The following is a 23,459-nucleotide window of genomic DNA, read 5'->3' as shown; positions in this document are numbered from 1 at the left end:
ATGTTCCCAACTGAAAGCAAAAGAAAATCTATACAACCACATCTTCCCAGTAAACAGAAACAGAGAAAGTAATAAGGTTTTACTAAATACTAGTGAAATTAAGGGCATGGTATTAATTTTCTACATAAAACACACGAAGTTGCATTGTTTGTATTTCTTTAAAAAATTCATCTTTCGGCAACATAGCACTTCAACCACCTTCAATTCTCCCATCCCAATCCTGAGAAGAGTACTTCTCCTCCTATCACCACTAACAAGAGAAGGTATCCCTTCCTTGCAGGCTCTGTCAATCCTGTGTTTATTCTAGGCCCATATTTCCCCTGGCTCATTTCTGCCTCTGGCCGTCTGTTCAGTTTTCCTTCTCAGGGCGGGCATCCATCACAATCTCTTTAGTTCTTCCATCCATTCATTCCATGTATGTCTTTCTTTAAACCAACTAGGCATTGCTATAGATGGGTGAGGGCTGGGAAGAAGGCAGAGAGGGACTGAGAGCTCTGGTAGTCTCCTTGACAGGACCATCTCTCTGCCTCTGGAAATGATAAACAGCCAAGTTAAACCGAAAAGCCTGCTTCTGCAGATGCTTCTGAGCTACCACTTTTTAAAAAGAGAGAGAAGTGATATGAGAAATAGAAGAGAAACTGTACACCTACCCTGGCACTGCTGGCACTTCTTCATATTCAGGACGAGGAACGGAGACAAAAGTACCTTTTTTTTTTTTTTTGCTGTACGCGGGCCTCTCACTGTTGTGGCCTCTCCCGTTGCGGAGCACAGCCTCCAGACGCGCAGGCTCAGCGGCCATGGCTCACGGGCCCAGCCGCTCCGCGGCATGTGGGATCTTCCCGGACCGGGGCACAAACCCGTGTCCCCTGCATCGGCAGACGGACTCTCAACCACTGCGCCACCCGGGAAGCCCCAAAAGTACCTAACTTTTGTATGGCTTCACTGGTTGAGGCTGAGAAAGCCTGGTACTTAGCAAGGACACCATCATTATCCTTGCCATGCAAATAGGGTCTAACTCGTCACCTCAACCACTTGCCTGACAGTCAGTAGGGTTCCTGAGTGATGGTGAGGAATTGAGGTCTTTTAGGGGAGAAATAGAAAGGTCTTTTATATGATGGCAGGAAGCCTGGGTCTACCACCAGTTCTGAAGATCCTTGTTGACCAAAAACCAGAAAGTGGAGCTGACAATGGTCTAGAAAATGTTCATCCAGCAGGTGGCAGCCTAAGGGGGTGGGTGTAGCCAGTAGCAGGCAGCATTAGGTGATCAGAGAAGCAGGAAGAGCAACGGAGTTGCATAAACCAGAGACCAAGCAGCACCCTTCTTCTCTCTCTTGATTTTATTAATGCCCAGCAATTGTCCACAGGCCACGTGCAGAGCAGAATGAGTAAAACAGGCTCTTAAAAACAGCTGGAGGGCTTCCCTGGTAGCGCAGTGGTTGAGAGTCCACCTGCCGGTGCAGCATGTGATATTAATGCACAACAGCATGCCACGGGGACGTGGTGCAGCATAGCCACGAAGGTCTCAATCTGGAAAGCTGAGAGAGCTGAATGTCCAGTGGAGGGAAGGTGCAGAAAGGTGAGCACAAAATCAGTCAAAGGCATACCCTTGCTGTTGCTAAGGCCTAGGTCTGGCAGGACGTGGTAGGGGACCTGTGTGGGAGTATTTCCAAGAGCAAAGGTTAACCAGATTGGAACCCAACGGGCCTGGGTATCTCCACTGGCTCCCTTGTCTGGAGAAGTCTAGCCCTATGGGCTCCTTCATCCCATAAGTAGTACTGCAGTGGATTTGGCCAGAGGTCCTCTTTGATAATCTCAGCAATCCTGTCAGACTCTGGAAGGCTGTGGTCTGAAAACCAGGCAAAGAAGCTGCACATGAGGTCTTGGTTCCTAGGAAGAAAGGCCTGGGGTTCATGGCCCGGGTGCCATATGATCGGAGTGGAAAGAAACACCACGTGCCCCGAGGATCTGACCTCGTATTCCTTCACAATCCAGTTGTTTCTTCGAAAGAAGAATTATGGGTTTCTTCGAAAGAAGAACTTGAACTTGCACCCCATCCTAGGATGTCTGAGTTCCTTCACCTTATAATTCGCTACGTACCTGAACATCTCTGCACCTCTGCCTCTAATCAGGGCAGATAGCTGTGGGTGGTTCCGAACGGTAGTGACTCAGAAGCCCAGGATGTACCTCCACTGTAGGTAGTGTTGACACATGCGCCCAAAATTGCGCCCGAACTGGAGGAAGGCCCGGTCAGCCTGAGGGTGTGCAGTTCCAGCTGGATGGCTTCCAGGGGATTCAGGTGGAGACCCACACTCTGGGCCGGGGCCTTGCCTCATCCTTCACCTCATTTACTCCTCTGTGCTTCTCCACCACTTCCATTTCCTCAGCCACTAGCTTTTCCTCCACTTCAACCCTCTCCTCCTCGTCCACTGCTTCTGAGAAGATGGTGCCCCTTTCAGTCCTCGCTTCCGCGGCCTTTGCCCCAGTCATCATCAGCTCAGACTCCGACCGCTCTGTGCCACAGGTTTCTAGGGCCTTCTCCCCACCAGTTTCACGCTGAAAGCCATTTTTCAGGCTGCTGTCTGCTGCCGCAGAGGCAGAGGCTGCTTTCACACCCTCCCCGGGTGGCACGACCTCCTCCCGCCCTGCTTCGGTCGCGACCCCCAGCGACTGGGATCTGGGGAGTAGGCCCGCAGCCCGTGGGGCCCTGGGGGTGCGCCCCCCTCCACCGGAAGCTGGGGCGGTGGGAGTGCTTTGATCTCCAAGCTGCCCTCACTCGTCTCCACCATCACCTGCATCATCTTGCTTTCTTCTAAAAGCTTCTGGCACTGCTGTGGGTCCAGGTCGCCCAGGACATGGTCGGGAGTAGTGAGGTTGCGGGTTTGGGGGAGAGGGATCCCCTGGGCCCCATTAGGGTCGCTTATGTTGGTAGCAGCCTGACCAGCTGTTTGTTGGCATCTGTTTTCCTAATCAAAGACTTACTCATGCAAACCAGCCTATTGCGCAGCCCACCCTTCAATTTCCCGATACTCACCTCTCAGTCTCTAGGCACCTGCTCTCGGTCTCATAGAGTCTATTCTTGTGGCTTCTGCCATCCTTTTTATTCGGATTATTCTGGTGTATGTGTGATGGTGTTACACGGTGGTTTTAATTTGCATTTACCCAGTGTCTAAGAAATTGGGAAGCTTTTCATGTGGTTTTGATTTTGCCATTTGGATATTCTCTTTTTGTGAAGTATCCGAGTCTTCTCCCCATTGCGTGTTCTATATTTTTCATGTTGATTTGTAGGAATGCATTATACGTGCTAGACACGAGTCCTTTTTCAGATCTGTGTATTGCAAATATCCTCTCCCTCCGTGAGTTGCTTTTTCACTATCTTAATGATGCCTTTTAGTGAACAAAAGTTTTGAATCTTCATATATTCCAATTTATCATTTTCCCCTTTAGATTAGTGCTTTTTGTGTCCTGTTTAAGAAATCTTGCCTTTCTAACATCGTTCACATTTATATCTGCAATCCATTTGGAGTTGCTTTTTGTGAATGGTGTGAGGGGAGTCAAGATTCATTTTTCCTCCCATATGATTATCTGATTGACCAAGCAGTATTTATTGAAGAGACCATCCTTTCCCCATGCATACGTTTTTAGATGTTTCCATTAAAAGTGACGTATGTCACTGGACGGAGCTAGTCAGATGGCCTTGCCTAGCTTCAAGGGGTCAGGGAAATATAATCCTCCCCTGAGATTGGAAGGTGAAGGAAACTGGAAATATTGGTGAGCACTGTATCGCTTACTCATCACAGACTGTAACTTGAGTAGTGTGTACAAGACCAGTAGAGTTAAGCCAAAGAAAGTAGAGAAGAGGTAATGATGAATAGAAGAGGAGAAATTAATGAAAGACAATAGAGAGTATCAAGCAAAGATTAATAATAAAAGGAGAGAGAATAAACAATATTTGGAAGGAAAAATACAGTCACAGTAGTGATTTAAGGAAATATAAGAGAACATGTTGGACAGACTTGTGCCAGTACATTTTCTTTTCTTTTTTTAAAAAATTTTTATTGGAGTATAGTTGATTTACAATGTTGTGTTAGTTTCAGGTGTACAGCAAAGTGAATCAGTTATATATATATATATATATCCACTTTTTAGATTATTTTGCCATATAGGCCATTACAGAGTATTGAGTACAGTTCCCTGTGCTATACAGCAGGTTCTTATTAGTTATCTACTATTTTATATATAGTAGTGTGTATATGTCAGTCCCAATGCTGGTACATTTTCAAACTTGGATGAAATATATGAATTCATGGAAATGTATAACTCATCAACACTGAAATGCAGTGAAAGGCCTAAATAGACATAGAAATAATAAATAGAATCAAGAATTTAAAAAGAATCTTTCTACAAAGTTAGCATGAGGCTAAATGATTTTGAGACAGATACTACCTAACCTTCAAGGAACATATAATCTATTTCTTTTCTTTATTAAACATTCAACAAATATTTACTGTGTGCCTGTAGCATGCCTACTACTGTTCTAGGCCCTTAGGATACATTGTTAAACAGAACAAAGATCTCTTCCCTCTTGGAGTTTCTAGCAGAGGAGAAAGACAATAAATAATAATGATAAAAAGTAAACGAAACATATTAGAAAGTGATAAGTGCTATGGATAAAACAATAGGTAGAGGTGAGTAAGGGGATTGAGAGTCCTGGGGGTAGGGAGTGGGGAGCAGATTGTAGTTTTAAATAGGGTAAGCAGAGGAAACTTCATTGAAAAGATAAAATTTTGGCAAAGATTCAAATAAGATGAGGGATTTAGCTAAGTGGATATTCTGAAGAAGAGCATTCTAGGAAGAGAGAAGAGCTAAGCAGAGGCCCTAGGACAGGAGCATGCTTAGGGTGTTCAAGGAATAAAAAGGAGATCAGTGTGACTGGAACAAGGTGAGTGAGAGAGGCCAATATCTTACATGATATTGTAAGAAGTTTGGCTTTTATTCGTAGTGAAATGGGAAACCACTACAGGATTTTGAACAGAGGACTCAAAATGTGATCCATGTTTTGCATGGATTACTCTGGCTCCTGGGTGAAGAATAGACTGTGTGGGGCCAGTGGTAGATGTAGGGAGATCTTTTAGGAGTCTATCAAAGTAATACAGGTGAAAGATGATATTTCTTAGACTAGGTGGTAGCAGTGGAGGTGGATAGTGGTTACAGTATGATGGTAGAGCCAGCATGATTTCATGGTGAATTGGATGCGGGGTATAAGAGAAGGAAAGAAGTCAAGGATGACTCTGTGGATTTTGACCTGAGCAGCTGATAGGATGGAGTTGCCAGAAGCAGAGATAGGGAAGGTTATGAGAGAGCAGACCTTTGCAGGAAAAATCAGAAGTTTGCTTTTGGACATGTTAAGTTTGAGATGACTGTTGGACAACAGAGTTGAGATACCTAGTGGGTATTAGGAGTTTGGAGCACAGGAGAGGTCTGGGATGGGGATACATATTTGGAAATAATCAGCATACATGATATTTAAAGCTGTAGTTAGAGCTTGCTGAAATCACCAAGGATGTGAGCAGCTAGATCAAGCCCTGAGGCCTCCAAAATTACAAGGTCAGGGAGAAGAGGAAGAACCAGTAAGAGACTAAGGAGAGACCAGTGAAGTAGGAGGGAATCTGAAAATGTGCAGTACGCTGAAAGCCAAATGTATAAAGGAAAGTGTTCAACTGTGTGACGTGGTGCTGATAGGCCAGGTAAAACGAGAGCTGACCAATGGATTTTACAACATAAGTGATGGAGGTCAGAATAGGTTTTAAAGGGAATGGGAGGAAGGAAATTGGAGACAGTGAATATTGATAATTCTGTTGAGGAATTTGCCAAAAAGGGAAATAAGTGGAGTCATCACTTGACAAGACCACTTTTAGAGGAGTGGTAGGGTGACAGCTTGACTGTAATGGGTTTTAAGAGAAAATCCATAAGGGAGAAAGTGAAAATAGCAAGTATATACGACTCTTGCCATTTTGCTCCAAAGAAATGGGATGGTGGCTGGTGGGGAGAGTGGGTCAAAGAAAACGTCTTTAAAATGGGAGAAAAAGAAGTATATGTGCATGTTGTTGCGAATGATTCAGCAGGGGGCAAAAATTAATAATGTAGGAGAGAGAAAGGAGAATCATTGGAGGGATGTCCTTGAATAGGTGAAAGCAGATGGAATCTAGTGCCTATGTAGGGGGGAAGGAGTCAGCCTTTAATAGGAGCATGACAAGTTCACCTATGGGAACCAGAAGGCAAAGTATGAGGGTGTAGTTGCTGGTTGGTGGGTAGAAGTGATGATGGAGTCTATGAAATTCTCTTCTCTTTGCTTCAGTGTTCTTGGTAAAGGAGAAAGCAAGATTCAACTCAAGTGAGAAAGAGAGAGAGAATGAGGCAGTGAGAGTCTGGGGAGAGAGGGGTAGGAAATAGTTTTCTAGAGAATCAAAGAGTGACTGGATTACGACATATGGTATGATTGTCACACAGCATTAAGATCATGAATTTGAAGTGAGGCACATCGGCATGGTTGTGAATTTCTCTTCAGCCACATTCATTTACAGGTGCAGCATGAGTAAGCAGAGTTGGATTTAGTCAGAGCTGAAGCAAGAAGGGCAAGAGAATGATTATAATCTTGATCTTAGAATCTAAGCTAGAGGAGTAAAGGACGTATAGGGATGGGGGACAGTGAAAAGGTGGCCTGATCAGTGGATTGGAAGACCCAGGGAATTGAAGGGTCCCTGGGTTTAAGTACCAGAGTGAGCTAGAAGGATGAGAGATAGTGGTCTGAGAGTGGACTGCAGGGAATTGGTTAGAACCCTACTCCTCCATCCAACTTGGGCTCCGATGAGGCATATTGAGGACGAGGTCATTGCAGGGGAGGAGGTTAGTGTACCAGGAGGTCTGGGTGGGAAGGATCACCTGTGTGTATATTGAAATCACTGAAAGATAAGATGAGAAAGAAGTGAGAATAAGCCAGGAGCTAAAATCCTTGAGAAATGAGGGAGAAATGACATGAGAATAGCAAGAATGCAGGGTATTAGGTGATTTAAACTGATGCCAGGAGATTTAAAGCTGGGTCTGTATTCTAGGGCCAAAGTTAATTATATAACACCACCTCCTTTGGCTAAATTAGTTAGTCAAAAGGCAGACAAGTTTAGAATTTGATATTACTTAATGTCACAGAGCCTGTATTATTTTTTTCTTAAAGTGTGCAGAAGAAAGTCACACATATGTTAGCTGATCAAAAACAAGGAATGTATATGTTTTTGAAAATTGGAGAGTAGTAGATAACACTTTTTGAGTTCAGTGCGAAATGTTATTCTCTTTTGGGGTCTTTCATTCTGCTTGTGCCCTAGAGTATGGACTAGAAACTACTGAGAAGAACAAAATACGATTTTAACTTTGGGCTTGAAACATTCTGGCTATAAAAGTGTTTTAAGGGGAGTAAGGAGAGCTAATACAAAATCTCAGAAATATCTAGTCAACCAGAGGCAGAAAGAGGGAAGGGGGAGGGAGAGAAAGAGAAAGAAAAAGGAAAGAAAAGAAGAAATATGAGTAAAGAAAGAAGATGGCTTTGGGGGAAGAGTACAGTTTAGCCACAAATCTGCACATCACAGAATTGTGAACGTTTAAATTCTCTGGGAAACAGAAACAGCACGATGTTTTAAAAGCTAAACTTAATATAAGATGAATGAAGAGAGCCTGTGAATTGTATAGTTTTATTTTTCTTTGACTCCTCAAATATCATTCAGTTCTTACTTGTTTTGAAAGGAATCTCTCATTCTTGGCCTAAATTCTTTAAACAAGTGTGTTTGTTTGGTGACTTAGCATACAGAAATATTGTTCTTTGAGCTAGGCCACCCAGTTTAGAAAGCTGAGGGCCTCCGTACTTAAGACTCAAAAGAATGTTGGTAGACAAGAGAAGGAGATGTACACTTTGTTAATTTCCTCTGTTTCCCATAGACCATTAAGCTGTGTTTGCAAAGGAAAATGGTAAAAAAGAAGCTTTGAGTGATTAACCAAGCAGCTTTATAGCTGCAGTCATCTCTATTGCCTCTTAGAAATAGTATATAAATATAGAAGTAGGGAGAAAATATTTGAGTTACCAGGGTGTGGGTAATGAGTTACTCTGGGAAAGTTAATAATTATGATTTAATCATTTCTACCACTACAGCACTCATAGAGAGCAAATATACATTATTGTGCCTAATAAAACTGTTAAGAGGCTGAGGTCTGTGTAGGGTGGGGGGTAGAGCCAGGTGACAGGGGTGACCAAATCAGCCAGGGATACACAGAGCCATCACAAAAATTCAAAATACAGGTCAAAACACTAAGTAAAATGTTTGTAATATCTAAATGTTAAACATACGTAATCATTCTACCCTAATTGAGATAAAATTAATTTTTAAAAATAATGAAATTGATACTGTAGCAAATGAATAAAATTCAGTTAATCATGAAAAATCGAAATAATATTATTGGATCTTTTAAAAAATAGTGTGATCTTAAAAAACAAAGTTCATTGATGGTGTCATCATTGCAGTATGAGCATAGTTTGGGGTCAGAAATTTCCAGCAGCTTTAAAAACTCAGGCTCTACATTAGTAGCAGAATGGTGAACAGAGTTTTGCGCTAATTCTTAGTATTTTCTTCTTAGCTGTCATTTTAAAATAATTTCTCTTTTCGATCTTTTTTTCTTTAGAAACAGGAATATTTTTATATTTTAGCACATTATACCCTCACTGCACCCTATGAACTAGCACGTAGGAAAACTGAGGCACAGAAATAATAAGTAATTTGCTCATGGACACATAGAAAATCGCAAAGTCAAGAAATGAACCCAGATAATCAGACTCCGAAGCTCTTCCTGTTAAACACTGCAGGGTACACTCTGAGCCTTTCTCAGCCTCAATTCTCTCGTCTATAAAATATGGTCTATAATTCTTATTTCTCATGGTGGTTGCAACAATTAAATAAGATGTGGAGCTTGGGCAGGGGAGATGTTCTTTATCTGCTTCTGTATTGCTGTCTTTATCTGTTTCTGTATTGTTTGATTTGTTATAATGAGCATGAATTATTCATGTATTTTTAATCAAGAAAAAAAATGTTAAGGCCTATAAGACTGTCTGGCACAGAGAGGCACCCAATAAAGTCATTATTATGTCTGAGAGCAAAGTCAGAGTTTCCATTTGAATCAACAGGGATTTGTCATCTCTGGAAGCTTGGGTGCAAAGGGAAGAAATAAGATAGGGGAACAGATAGAAGAGAATCCAGGGTAGAGGTTTTTACTTGCCAGTGAGAGGGGCTTGTTCATCTTAAAGTGAGGGTGGGAACCATTGGGAGGGAGAGCGCACTGGTTCAGGCAAGTGGGAATTAACCAATGGAGCAAAATTCCAAGGAATTTGGGGTTGGGGGAGTCCTAGAACTTTGGATGAATTAACTTATTTTGCAGAAGATTAACAGTGACTTGTTAGTCAATAAGGCCCATTTTCTAAGGTAACAAAAAATATCTATCATTTTGGAAAATGAGAAAGGAATTAAAAGAACTCTGGTTTTCTTTACTTATCTGCCTGGTTCTGGGGGATATGAGAATAGGTTTTCTGAAGAGGAGCCGTCAGTTTATTTTTCCATTTGTGGATTACAATGGTAAAACGATTGTTGGCAAAAGAACATCTTTTCAAGCGGCTTCCCTTGGTGTAGGTCAGAGGGGCAACAAGAGGAGTTATTTCTGCAGCTGGAAAAAAGGTTCAGAGCTGTCTTCCTGGAGACAGCTCCCATTTCAGAGTCTAAAATAGATTTGAATTACTGTGCTATTGGGGAATCGGGGCCTATTCATTCTAAGCACATCTGTTGGTAACTGTTGAAATTCAAATAAATTCAAATAAAGTCCAAGTAATGCTCGTTTTACACTTATCGATTTCAAGGAGTGTTAAAAAACACATATACAGAAAACCTACACTCCAGTCACTGACACTGCCTAAGACACAACATGGAAAGCCTTGATTTTCTGCCAACCATAGTTCCTTTGAACCTGAGCCACCACATTTTAATTCCTTTAAAATGCTCCTTCCTCCCTACCTGAACTTTTCAACTGAGATTCATTTTCATTTCAAAAGTTTAAATATGAACTATATCAAACAGTTCTGTAGTTTGATTTTGATCATTCCACAGCCTTCAGTAGTGAAATGAGGAGGTTAGGCTATTAAACTCATAAAGCCAGGATTGAATAAATGCATTTTTCTCTTTGTCTCCTCTCCAGTTTTAGTAAATAAAAAATTTGTTAGGTGCTGTGATTAAGGAAACTTGGTATATCTATTTATTTATATATGACTCCAGTCCATAAAGGATTCAAGGCATCTTTAAGCAGGCAAACACAGGACAGAAGAATAAGGGAAATTCCTTTTTTTCAATTAAGCCATGACTCTCTTATAAGGAAATTTGATCTATCAAATGTACAGAAAGAAATAGAACCATTTTAAGGTTGTGAGTTTTAATTTTTTTTCTTAATAGTTAAAATTTTGAATAGCGTTTCAAGTACCATATTTATGTCATTACCTTGGAGTTTACAGTGTTACAAGTAGATACCACACCAAGTACATTACATGAATTATCTCCTTTAGTTTAAACCTCATAATTACCCTATGAAGTAGTATTATTTCCATCTTATAGATAAAAGTATCCAAGGCCTACAAATAAATAATTTGCCCAAAGTCACATAACGAGTCAGGATTCAAATCCATGTCTGTTATTCTGAGTTATTAACTCCTAATCTAAATTATGCCTCATACATGGGAGGCGGTGAAAGAGAAGATCAAAGACCATAAAAGTAAATAGAAATATATTAGAAATTACAGAAAAGAAATTTACATGTAAAAGGAGACATTTGTCTAAATCCAGGCAAACTTTTACAGAAAGTATTATGGTAAAAATAAAGCATCAGGAAGGAAGAAGACAAACATGGTACCAACAGCCCAGAACAGGGCTCCACAGACAAAGGTGTGGCAAAATCACACACTCAGTTCTCAAGGTGTGTGCTTGCCTTCTCTAGTGCCTTTGGGAAATGTGAGTGCTCTCTGTAAGGTTCTGGAGGGTGAAAGATCCTTACTCTAGGAAACTTCATAACTTACCAGCTGACACTAATATTTCTGGTTTCTTCTAACTCTTTGCTTTCATCTGTATGTTGAAAAATACAATCAATATTAGAGTCTGTTGTTTAATAACTAGTATTGTTCAACTGCTAGTATAGCGGTTTCCTGCTTCCTTCCCAATCTTATTTACAGAAAAAATATCATCCATGATTCCACTATTCTTTGTCAATAGTGATTTTCATTTTTGCCTTTTTTTGATGTGCATAAGTAGAATTATTATTTGGCTCCCTTCCACCATTAAATAATAACATTTTTTCAGTTTTCATAATTATAATTCTAAGGGCTATATAATAGTCTACTGAATTGATATAGTATAATTATATTGGGCATTTTTTTGTTTGTTTCCAGTATTTTGCTATTATAAATATCCTTCCAAGAACTGATTAATGTATATAATTTAATTGTATTTCTTCATAAGTGAATTGTATGTTTATATCCTTTGACCATTTATCTCTTGAGGTTTTAAAATTTGTGAAAATTTGAGTTAGTTCTTTACGTAGTATATATACACTACTTTTCTATGATGATCAATACAAAGGTTTCCCAATTATGTTTCCCTTCTTTTAATTTTGTTAGTTGTTTATGTTACAACCATTTTTTTACTTGATGTTTTTGAGGTATTTATTTTTTCCTTTGTGATTTTCATTACTGCCCTGAGCTTTACAAAGATACTATGCCTCTAAAGATTTCATTAATATTTGATTTTTTTTTCTCATAGCTTTGCTAAGAATTAAAGCAAATATTTACTCTTTAATCCACTAGAGGCTTATTCTGGTAATGTGGTATAAGAGCTGATCTAAATCACTTTTTGTTTTGTTTTGTGTTTGTTCACCAGTTACCCTGGCAATTATTAGAGTTTAATTAGGCAATTATTAAATAGAATTAGGCAGTTATTAAATAAATATTATTTTCCTTAATTTTATGATAGTTATATAATATATTACATTTATTTCTATATGTCCCACACTTCTGTATTTTCATCATTTAATTAATATACTTTGTTTTAGGGTTTCCTGGGAACTAGATCAGCATCATAACTTGTGGTTTCTTTGTTAGTGTAGAATTTTAATATTTAACAAATAGTAAATTTACTTGGTGAAATTCATTTTCCTATATGATAACTGTATATATCTCAATTTGTTCATCTTGTTTTATATATTCTAATACACCTTTATAGTTTTATTTACATATAGCTCATAAGTCTTTATAATTTTCTTTATAACTGTCATGGACAATTCTGTTAAGTTTATCCATCCCCTCTTTTTTTTTTTTGAATGGAATTTCTTTCCTTTGTATTACGTTATTGAGCTGGTGGTTACCAGGATAAAGAAAGCCCCTAATTATGGTAAATTCATTATAAACCCGGTCACTTTGATAAACTCATGGGCTAATAAATTTAAACAGATTTCTTAGGATTTTTATACATGCAATGCTTTCTGCAAATAATCACAGTTTTCCCTCTCCCTTTAGTGTATCATTCTATTGGCACAAAGCAAATACCCACTAAATGGCAGTTGCCCTTTGTGTATTAAAAAGAATATTAGGTGAGTCAGGAAAATTGAATCCTACTGTCAGCTCCTCAACTAAGAAAGCCATCTATAAAGCACCTTCTGTGGGTCAGGCACCATGCTAGGCACTTTACATAGTCCATCTTGCCTAAGGCTTAGAGTAAGCCTACAGAGTATATATACTATTAAATATCATAGGTAAGGGAACTGATAGGTAAGTTTAGCAGGTATAGAAGCCAAGGCTGGCCCATGCTAGGCCCCCAATAGCAATAAAAAATGGAACACGGAAGTGTCTAACTGTGGCAGTCTGTGCGTGAAAGGCCATGGGCCGATGGCTCTGGAGTCCTTGACCTGGCAGCTTTCTTCATTCCCTGGGGACAGCACTGACCACTGAACTTTGGCCAAGGGTCTGAGGAACTAGGGAGGCATGGAGAAGCTGCATCAGCTCACTTTCATCCTTATCTTGTACATACGCTTCACAATTCCTGCTTCCGGGTCACGCAGTAAACGTGAGTGAAACCAGTCCTGAAGGAAGTCTGTGTTCCCCTTCTCACCAGCCTTTCAACCCAGATCAGCCTTTTGAGGTCTGGCTTAGCTCAGTGGGTTAAGTAATTTGTCCAAGATTACCAGTGAGTGATGGGTAAGTGGCTTGCTCCACAGCCAGTGGTCTTGTAGTGTGGTTTGGGCAGGTCATTTCACCTCTCTGCTATAATTCCCTCATCTGTATGATGAAAGAGTCAGATAAATAATCCAGTTCTGACAGGCAGACTGTTGGTGAATACACCTTACACACTTCTTCAAGACTGCAAATTCCTCACAGACTATACTTTCCACGTTCTTGAATCACTCATATTACTTTGCACATAACAAATGCTCAATGAATATTTGTTGATGCAGAATGAACGAATGAATTGATCAATCAATTGAAGAAAATAGTCTTAATGTTTTTCTTTTCTTTTTTTAAAAAAAATATTTATTTATTTAATTTGGCTGCACTGGAACTTAGTTGCGGCATGCGGAACCTAGTACCCCCGACCAGGGATTGAACCCAGGCCCCCTGCCTTGGGAGCACGGAGTCTTACCCACTGGACCACCAGGGAAGTCCCTCTTGATGCTTTTCTCACAAGAGATTTTCAATGCTAGAACACAGGATCCTGCAGGGGCCCCTAAAATCTCATTTCACATTTCAATTGTGGAATCTTCTATAAAGATAGCATTTGTCATGAGCCTTTTTATAAGAAGATGCTTAGCAGGGGTCAGCTTGTTTTCATCTGAAAAGAATAAAGAATTGAGGTTAGGAAAGCAGGAAGCCTAGAAAGGAGCCAGGTTTGGAGCTGTGGTAGGTAGACTTTCCTCTAACAAAGCTGTTTTGGCTGTTTTTATCTTTGTGCTGCTGTTCTAGCAACACTATGACAAAACTGTGACTATTCAAACTTAATAAAACTAGAGCCTGTCCAAAATCAATTCTGAGTAAATGATGAACTGTGGGGAGCATACCTTAACACCTCTGTTTGGGCATGCTGTAGAAAACTACCAAATCTTATGTCCTGTCTATAATTTAAACACACAATGTTTTAAATGCACCCTTAGAAGATCTAATAAAATTACTTGCATATTATTTAATAGTGTGTTCTCTTTTTATGCCAAAAAAATCCAAAGGAAGCTACCCAGCCCTCAGGAGGCATAGAATCTGTGGATTTTGTAATTTCTGATTTTGAACTTAAAATCTCATTGAAGTCACTAGTTAATATTTCTAAATCTTTATATCTGAAAACTTCTGAGCATATATCCCAACAACCTTCCTGCCCCCTCCGCCATCCCCAGCCAAAGCGGGGAGGGAGGGAAGACCCGTACTGCCAATAGTTACAAAGGTTATTTCTGGAATAAAAACAAGGATTTGCAGCATGCACGAGTGTCTGGTTTTGTCTCTTGAGCTTTACGAAGACCAGCATCATATTGAGACTATAAAATTACTGTTCTCTGAAACTAAAAGAAAAATCTAGGAAAATTAAGCATTTTTGTTGAAAATTACTGAAATGTCAAATTTTTTAAACTAAGTTGTTATATAAAAGGAAGCATACGGAGGAAAAGCTATAAGGAGTCAAACTGTTTTTTATGAGCCACAGTATTTGCAGGAAAAGAAAACATGACAGAGACCACACCAGTTTCTCTAACATGGATACAAAGGAGAATCACGTCATCAAAGCAGCAGGTTTGTGCTGCCACAGTAAAGATCATCGGTGGCGCTTTCCATATCCTTTAACTAAACCAAAATACCTGCATTCAGTTGCAACCTGAGAAACAGGCAATAAAGTCACAAATGTCTTTACTTTTAAAAAATATTTTTACCACTTTGTAATAGTGTTTAGTTTTATTGTCCCAGAACAGGAAAAGGAAAACATCATGTTGATTAAATTTTGGCAATAACTTACTCATTATGGGCATAATTTTTACATCGTCAATGTTATTTCAGTTTGCAAGAAGAGGTACAGGGCTCGGTTACAGAAAATATCATGGCAACCTGAACTGAGATGGTCCTGAATTCTCTAGACTGTTTCAGGTTTCCTAATATTAAAGTTCTGTGCAAGGTAAGGTATGAAAGAAGAAAAAAAACCTCATCTAAACAAGCTTGCTCTTAATAAATACACTAATAAAGTTTATTTTGACCTTGAGTTAAAATGATCCAGCTCTACTGGATGACTCTGATGGGGCTGCTCTTTTGTATTTATTCAAGTTAAATTTCAGATAAGCCCTTGAATTGTGTGAGCTCAACTATATTCTCTAAAAGAGAGCCAGACTAATGTGAACCTGAATCCAAGTGTACTTTTCCAGTAACATCTGACTAGTTGGATCTCATCTGTCGTGTTATCTCACTATGTCACACTCCCAACCACAGGAAACTGAGGACTAGCTCTCACTAGGAGAAACTGATAGCTCTCAGAGTGTGGAGCAGCTTTGAAGGTATTTAACAATCCTCCTCCTAAGGAATACCAAGCCCTGAGAAATGATTAAGCAGATTTATAGAATCTAACATATTAAGCGAAATCCATTTAGGAGAATTTGGAATGTCAGCATGTGCTGTCTTATGATGAACATCCAAGCCCTGCCTGGTTTGCCTAATAGAGTATTTATAAGGAAAAAGGAAGTTCCAGTTTAATGTGATTTCTTATTAGTTAATATTTAGTCAAACAATAAAATGCAACATTAAGCATATCCCTAACTATATTTAGTATAGTAGTTTACACAGCAATTGCTATGGGTTCTATATTTATGTATCATACATCTTTTTCTGGAAAAAAATTGAAGCTGGCTTAAATAGCTTACATGTTTGCCCTTTCTATCGTTAGGAGAAATTCCTTTAAAGAAATTATAAATGCCCTAGGTATACTCTTTTTAATATTTACTCCCTCTAATCATCCTCTGTGTGCACCTTGATTATTCATTCAGAAATACAGCTAGGTTCTCATCTTTTCAGAAAAAAATCCACATCCTTAGCAAGCTGTACAAGACCCTTCACCATCTAGCCATGGCCCCTGTAATCCATTTTCATCTGTAAGAATCTCCCACTCACAATGTCTGGTGTCTCCATGTTGTTAGTTCGGATAGTTCAGCCACTATTTTCCTTTGTTAATAACACCTCATAAATATGTTAGTCTAACAGTTTTCAATATTATAAAACTTATTTACACACGGGGGAAAATCACTTCTTGCATTACCACATTGGAGTTACTAAACCATTGAAAAGACTTATACCATTGGTAAAATATTACGTAGTATTTAACTCTGGATGTCATTACCTCCCCACAAGAGAAATTGCCAATAAAATTTCAACATTCATTGTAATGACTTTGACTTCGATCACAAAAGCCAAGTTTTATATTTCGACCTGTGTTCAGATTTTTCTTTCCCATAGGGAAGAGAAAAAAAAGAAGAAATGTTTTATTCCCTTAGGCATCTTTCAAACTCGTTCATAATCTTTTATTAATTTAAAATTGATACATATTTATTGGAGAATTTTGAAAATAATTTGAAAATAAGCAAAGAAAAAAACGAAAGAAAGGAAACTACCCATATTTCAGGAGATACCCACTATTACCACTTTTTATGTCTTTCAAATATTTTTCTGTCAGTATATTTTTTTTTTACAAAACTGAGGTCATACTATATACTGCAAAACTATACTGTTTTGCAACTTGCTTTTAAAAAACTTAATACCATATATGTTTTAAATTTTTATTTATTTTTTGGCTGCGTTGGGTCTTTGTTGCTGCACACGGGCTTTCTCTAGTTGTGGCGAGCAGGGGCTACTCTTCGTTGTGGTGCGCGGGTTTCTCATTGCGGTGGCTTCTCTTGTTGCGGAGCGCGGGCTCTAGGCGCGCAGGCTTTGGTAGTTGTGGCGGCTCACGGGCTTAGTTGCTCCATGGCATGTGGGATCTTCCCGGAACAGGGCTCAAACCCGTGTCCCCTGCATTGGCAGGCGGATTCTTAACCACTGTGCCACCAGAGCAGTCCCTAGAAAACTTAATACCATATTAAAAATTTCTTTATTGGTAAAAATTCATCTTCATAATTTTAACAGCTATCATTCCTTTATCTGGAAATACAGTAACTTATTTAACCAGTTCCCAATTATTGGACATTTAAATTGCCTGAACTATTTTCCTGTTACATACAATACAATGTACATCCTTGAGGCAAAACTTTAGGTACATCCTCAATGATACTTTAGGATAAGTTTTTAGGAGTAGAATCACTGTCTCATTTTTAAAAATAATTTTTATTGGAGTATAGTTGATTTACAATGTTGTGTTAGTTTCTGCTCTACAGCAAAGTGAATAAGTTATACATATACATATATCTACTCTTTTTAAGATTCTTGTCCCATATAGGTTATTACAGAGAATTGAGTAGAGTTCCCTGTTCTATACAGTAGGTCCTTATTAGTTATCTATTTTATATATAGTAGTGTATATATATCAATCCCAGTCTCCCAGTTTATCCCCCCTTTCCCCCCCATAACCATGTCTGTTTTCTACATCTGTGACTCTATTTCTGTTTTGTAAATAAGTTCATTTGTAGCATAATTTTTTAGATTCCACATGTAAGCGATGTCATATGGTATTTGTCTTTCTCTGTCTGACTTACTTCACTCAGTATGACAATCTCTAGGTCCATCCGTGTGCTGCAAATGGCATTATTTCATTCTTTTTTATGGTTGAGTAATATTCCATTGTATATATGTACCACATCTTCTTTATCCATTTCTCTGCTGATTGACATTTAGGTTGCTTCCATGTCTTGGCTATTGTACGTAGTGCTGCAATGAACATTGCAGTGCACGTATCTTTTCGAATTATGGTTTTCTCCGGATATATGCCCAGGAGTGGTATTGCTGGGTCATATAGTATTTCTATATTTAGTTTTATTTTTATTATTATTATTTTTTTTTGGCGGTACGCGGGCCTCTCAGTGTTGTGGCCTCTCCCATTGCGGACACACAGGCTCAGCGGCCATGGCTCACGCGCCCAGCCGCTCCATGGCATGTGGGATCCTCCCGGGCACAAACCCGCGTCCCCCGCATCGGCAGGCGGACTCTCAACCACTGCGCCACCAGGGAAGCCCTATATTTAGTTTTTTAAGGAACCTCCATACTATTCTCCATAATGGTTGTACCAGTTTACATTTCCACCAACATTGTAGGAGTGTTCCCTTTTCTCCACATCTTCTCCAGCATTTATTGTTTATAGATTTTTTGATGATGGCCAATCTGACCAGTGTGAGGCTGAATCACATTTTATTTATCTAATTAGGCAATGCATGATAGATGTACAAAAATTCAAAAGGAACAATAGGATATTCAGTGAAAAATAAGCCTTCCTCCTTGCCTTTCCTCCAGATATTCTTCTCCCTCCTGGAAGGCAGCTACTTTTAGTAGTTTTCATTTATTTTTGCAGAAATATTTCACGCATTTATATGCTTTTACATATAAATCCTTCAGTGTACATATTAAGAAATTGGTAAAATGGTTTCAGTAGTGAAATTTGCTTTATAATTTTATATGCTAGATAATCATAGGCACAAAACTTTCTACAATAAAGCAACATTGAGTTATTTCAGTTCTGTATTATCCCTTAATTTAGATTATACTTTTATATAATAATATGTCATTTATCAACTACCGTTAGTATTTTTATCTTCATGGTACACTTTTAAAACTTTTTATTATAGAAGGTTTCAAACACACCTGAAAGTAGAATAATACAATGAAGCCCCAAGTATCCAACTAGTGTGCACATTTTAAGTCTTTTAATAAACACTGCCAAGTTTTTCTCTATAAAAGTTTTTTACCGATTTATGCTCCTATCTACATATGAGATTTATATTATCTTCATTTTTGTACTGTTGAATTTTATAGCTGCTGCATCCAATGTTATAGGTATATGTTTTTAAGTAAGAGTAACTCGGTGGCAGGGATGGAAAGTGATAGGAAAAATAAGGCATAGTAACTTTTGTTGCAATAGGACAATAGCTTTAATCTAGCACAGTAATGCCAGTCGACTTAGTGTCGCTTCCTGGTTCAGTGTGTTTGGAAGAATGATGAGAACAGATGCAGGATCTGTGGGAAAAGTGCTAGGATTGATTAACAATGTCTACTACAGGGAAAGCGGGGAGGACTGTTGGCACTCGAGTCATAGTTTGCTGATTCTGCTTTAGCTTATGAGCATAGCAGCATGCTTTTGTATCATTCTTTTGCTTAGTAGCCATAAAACCCAATTTGGCTTATTAAAAGGTGATGAGACATTTCTGTGTACCTACAGATTCCCCAATGCCTGCTGTCATATTGACAGGTTTTCTTAAAAATAAGTTGCTCTTTTTTTTTTTTGGCTGCGTTGGGTCCTTGTTGCTGCACATGGGCTTTCTCTAGTTGTGGCGAGCAGGGGCTACTCTTCGTTGTGGTGCACGGGTCTCTCATTGCAGTGGCTTCTCTTGTTGTGGAGCATGGGCTCTAGGCGCACGGGCTTCAGTAGTTGTGGCGCGTGGGCTTCAGTAGTTGTGGCGCATAGGCTCAGTAGTTGTGGCTCACGAGTTGCTCCGTGGCATGTGGGATCTTCCCGGACCAGAGATCGAACCCTGCATTGGCAGGCGGATTCTCAACCACTGCACCACCAGGGAAGCCCCATACGTTGCTCTTTTGAAATGAACTCAGTGATGTTGGAACACACGTAAAGAGCATGCTGCTGCACCATCATTAGGGGAGCAAGTGCAGGGGTTGTATTGTTAGAAGCAGGAAAGGATGACATTTGTCCAGTCACACAGCTTTACCTGGCTCCAAGCAGGAGCATGGATTTGTTGAAGTCTGTGGTGTGGTTTGTGGTCATGGAACAGAGAAGCTAACTGACCCACAGTGAATCAAACCCCAAATCTTATCATTTTAAATTCCATGTTCCCATTTACTGAGCTAACCAGCCACAACAAGAGTAAACTAAAAACCAACATAAAGTATATCAAGTATTTGAGAACTGCTTTTTCATAAACCAATGGACTGGTAAATCTGGAAGGCATCTTGGAGATCATTTAGATCAGGCTTTGGCAAACTACATCCCAAGGGCCAAATACAGCCCACTGCCTGTTTTTGTAATTAGAGTTGTATTGTAGTATAGCCAGGTCCGTCGGTTTACATATTGTCTGTGGCTGCTTTTGCACTACAACAGCAGAGCTGAATAGTTGTGACAGACTATACTGACCACAAAGCCTGAAATATTTATTATCTGGCCCTTTATAGAAAAAAATTGGCAACCTCTTATTTAAACCAAACTTTTCATTTTAGAGATGTGGAGATTGGGAATCAAGTAGGTAACTTGAGAAAACAGCTGGCAGAATTCCCCAAATCCCCAACATCAGGATCCAGAGCTATCATCTCTTAAGATTTTGGTAAGATAGAGCATTTTTACATCTTCTGGAAGCCCTACTCTACCTTCTTAGGCAGGGTGTCACTCCCTTCTCCACTGCCTTTCAGGCTTACGCAATGAAGACAATGAGAATGCCCTCCTCTACTCATACAACACCTCACACATTCCTTAATCATTGCATTTATCGTGCGGAATTGTAATAATTTGCTTTTCCCACTAAATTCTGAGTTCATCGGAGGCAGGGACCATGCCATATTTGTCTTTGTAGCCCAGGTTACAGAATAGATATCTAATAACTATGTGCTCAGTGGCTGGCATTTGCCACTTCATCTTCTGTGGCTCTTTTAAGGTAAACTTCAACTATTGTGAAGATAAAATGCAAACATTGTGATTTATAATTTTCTATTCCTGACCAACACCCCCCACTGAGATCCATCAATAGGAGATGTCCAGGGCCAAATACTGTGGATAGAAGGCAAAAGTCTCAAATATTTTCATTGTATTTGCTAAGAAATGGCCTCAGAGCCAGTCTTGACCTATATTCCTGGCAAACGGACAAGAGGCTGATGTAGATCAAGGGCAATGAGGATGCAAAAGAGATGAAAGATGTTTAGAATCAATGGGACATTATGGTTGATGGACTGTGCACGGATGTTGAGTGTCAGAGACTCTCTAGATTCCGTCAAATTTCAGAATGCAGGAGGAAGAGCACATTGGACGAGGGAGGTGTGAGTGGGAAGGGGGTATAGGGTGTGGGTGGAGGTAGATACGGTACAATCAAGTGGGGAGATTCAGTGGACAGTGGATTATATGAATCTGGAACTTTCATGCTAAGTCTAGGTTTAGATGAAATCATTCAAAGAGTAGATAGAGATGAAGAGAGGAGATTAGGAGCAGAAACCCAGAGATCACCAAAGTAAGGACTGAACACAGTAAGAGGAACTCCCACTGAGAAGGAACCCCTGGAGACGCAGGAGGAAGACAAAAGGTGGTGTCCTAGAAGCCTAGGTGGAGAGGAGAAATGCCAAGTAAAACTATTTTGAGGGGAAAAAATATATGATGCTTTGGATTTAGTGATTTGGAGGTGTCTGATAACCTTTTGTCTATCCGATCAATCCTTTCACACACTGGCAACTGGAAATATTTTGGAAGGAAAGGAAAACTTTTCTTATATGTCAGTCACTAAAAGTATAAAGCTGGTAGGAAAGATGATTTGCTTTTACACAAATTTGTTCAACAACTACCTTTTCCAGAATATGTGTATCAAATGAGGATTTATACTTCCATTATCTCAGGCTTTTAATAAGTTCTAATAAAAACCCATTTGTGCTGTTCAGATTATACTCTCCCAATGGATGATTTGTCATCATCTGATATTTTATGCTGATTTGAGTACTTTTATATGATGGGCCTAAAATAAAACCAAACCTTCTCACTACATAAAATCATGTCCAAATGGGAGTTGTCTTGAGCTAGAATATCTAAAATCTTTTTTAAAAGGTTAAAAAGCAATGCTTATTTAGTGTATGGTAACAGTCAATAAGTATTTATTGAACGAATGTGTAAATAAATAAATGGTATATTCTCCTATAATTTTTCAACTATATATTGTGGTGATTTTAAAACAAGTCCACAAATCCTTTGACACTCCTCTCACTAAAAGCGGGGTCTAATTCCCATCCCCCTGAATAGGGACCAATTTTACTGACTGGCTTTTAACAGATAGAATGCAGTGGACCTGACCCTGAGAGTCTTCCAAGACTAGGTTAGAATAGACAGTCCCCTTCCGCCTGGCTGGCTCATTCTCTTGGACCCTGTGACTTTGGGCCCTTGAGCTGACAGACGTGTACGAAGTCTAGCTACCCTGAAGCCACCATGCTGGAAAGAGCACATAGGCATGGAGAGAGTTGTCTGAGGAGCCTCAGCTGTTCGCAACCCCAGGTGACTGAGTTTTCCCAGGATCACCTGCCACACCTCTGAGTGACTGAGCCGTCCAGTTATTCCATTCCTCAGCCTTCGAGCCACCCTCTGCAGCATGCATGGCAGGGATGAGTTCTCCCCGCTAAGCTCTGTCCACATTGTAGACTTGTAAGCAGGATAAATATTGTTTACGTCTCTAGGTTTGAGGGTAGCAACCACAGTAATGGGAACATTCCCTAATTAGAACATCGGCTATATGTTGCCATGAGATTCTTATTGCTTGATCGCCATGGAGAACATTATGATCCTTTAACACATTCCCATTCTGGCTAATTCTCTCTGTGGCGAGGGGGCATTCTTGCAGTCACCTACTACTCCAGTAGCCACTGGGTAGAACAGCCTTCACTTCCTTTACCTTTCCTAAATCTAAGGGAAAATATCAGAAATGTTGCCTTCTAACATTGAAACACGTAAAATCACCTCTTTCAAAGCAAACTGCCTTAAGATGGGGTTTGTGTACATGATATAAGTGATAGGTTTTTCCTTGTCTCTGCCCTAAAAACAAGGACGTACTGGAATATGTTTCAGTATAATCGGAGAGTATCCTCAGGACAGGAACAAAGTAACTGTAAAGAAAACCACAGCCTCATTAACCTGTGTGAGGCAGTGATATGGTAAGTGAAAAATGGTGGGTGGTGTAGAGTTTTTTAAAGGTGATCGATACCACCATTTCAGTGTTTTCTAGGGAAGAAGGTTTTATCATTATATATTTTCTAGGCCACAATATGCCTAAACTGGAAAAAGAACAATCTATCGTAATTCTGTCTCATTAGCGTGCTTCCCCAATTGGAAAATTCTTGTACAGATGGATGATATATTTGACAAATAGAGCACCCAATATAAATGAATACATGGTATTGTATTTTTCTAAATTGATCCCCTATGAATTTGGTT

The 23,459-nt window shown here is 39.5% G+C and overlaps 2 protein-coding genes across 3 annotated transcripts in view; one reads left to right on the top strand and one right to left on the bottom strand.

The window, feature by feature from the left end:
* Positions 1-23,459, top strand: part of ACYP2 (acylphosphatase 2) — a 175,214-nt gene that overhangs the window by 135,572 nt on the left and 16,183 nt on the right. The gene's annotated exons all lie outside the window — the stretch shown is intronic.
* Positions 1,680-22,664, bottom strand: TSPYL6 (TSPY like 6). The gene is given in 4 exon segments (XM_067703940.1): positions 1,680-2,263; positions 2,266-2,313; positions 2,316-2,732; positions 22,430-22,664. Coding segments are annotated over 4 exon segments (1,284 nt in total).

Source organism: Pseudorca crassidens, chromosome 14 (assembly GCF_039906515.1).
Source record: "Pseudorca crassidens isolate mPseCra1 chromosome 14, mPseCra1.hap1, whole genome shotgun sequence".
Classification (NCBI taxonomy): Eukaryota; Metazoa; Chordata; class Mammalia; order Artiodactyla; family Delphinidae; genus Pseudorca; species Pseudorca crassidens.
This window is presented reverse-complemented; position numbering and strand designations above follow the sequence as displayed.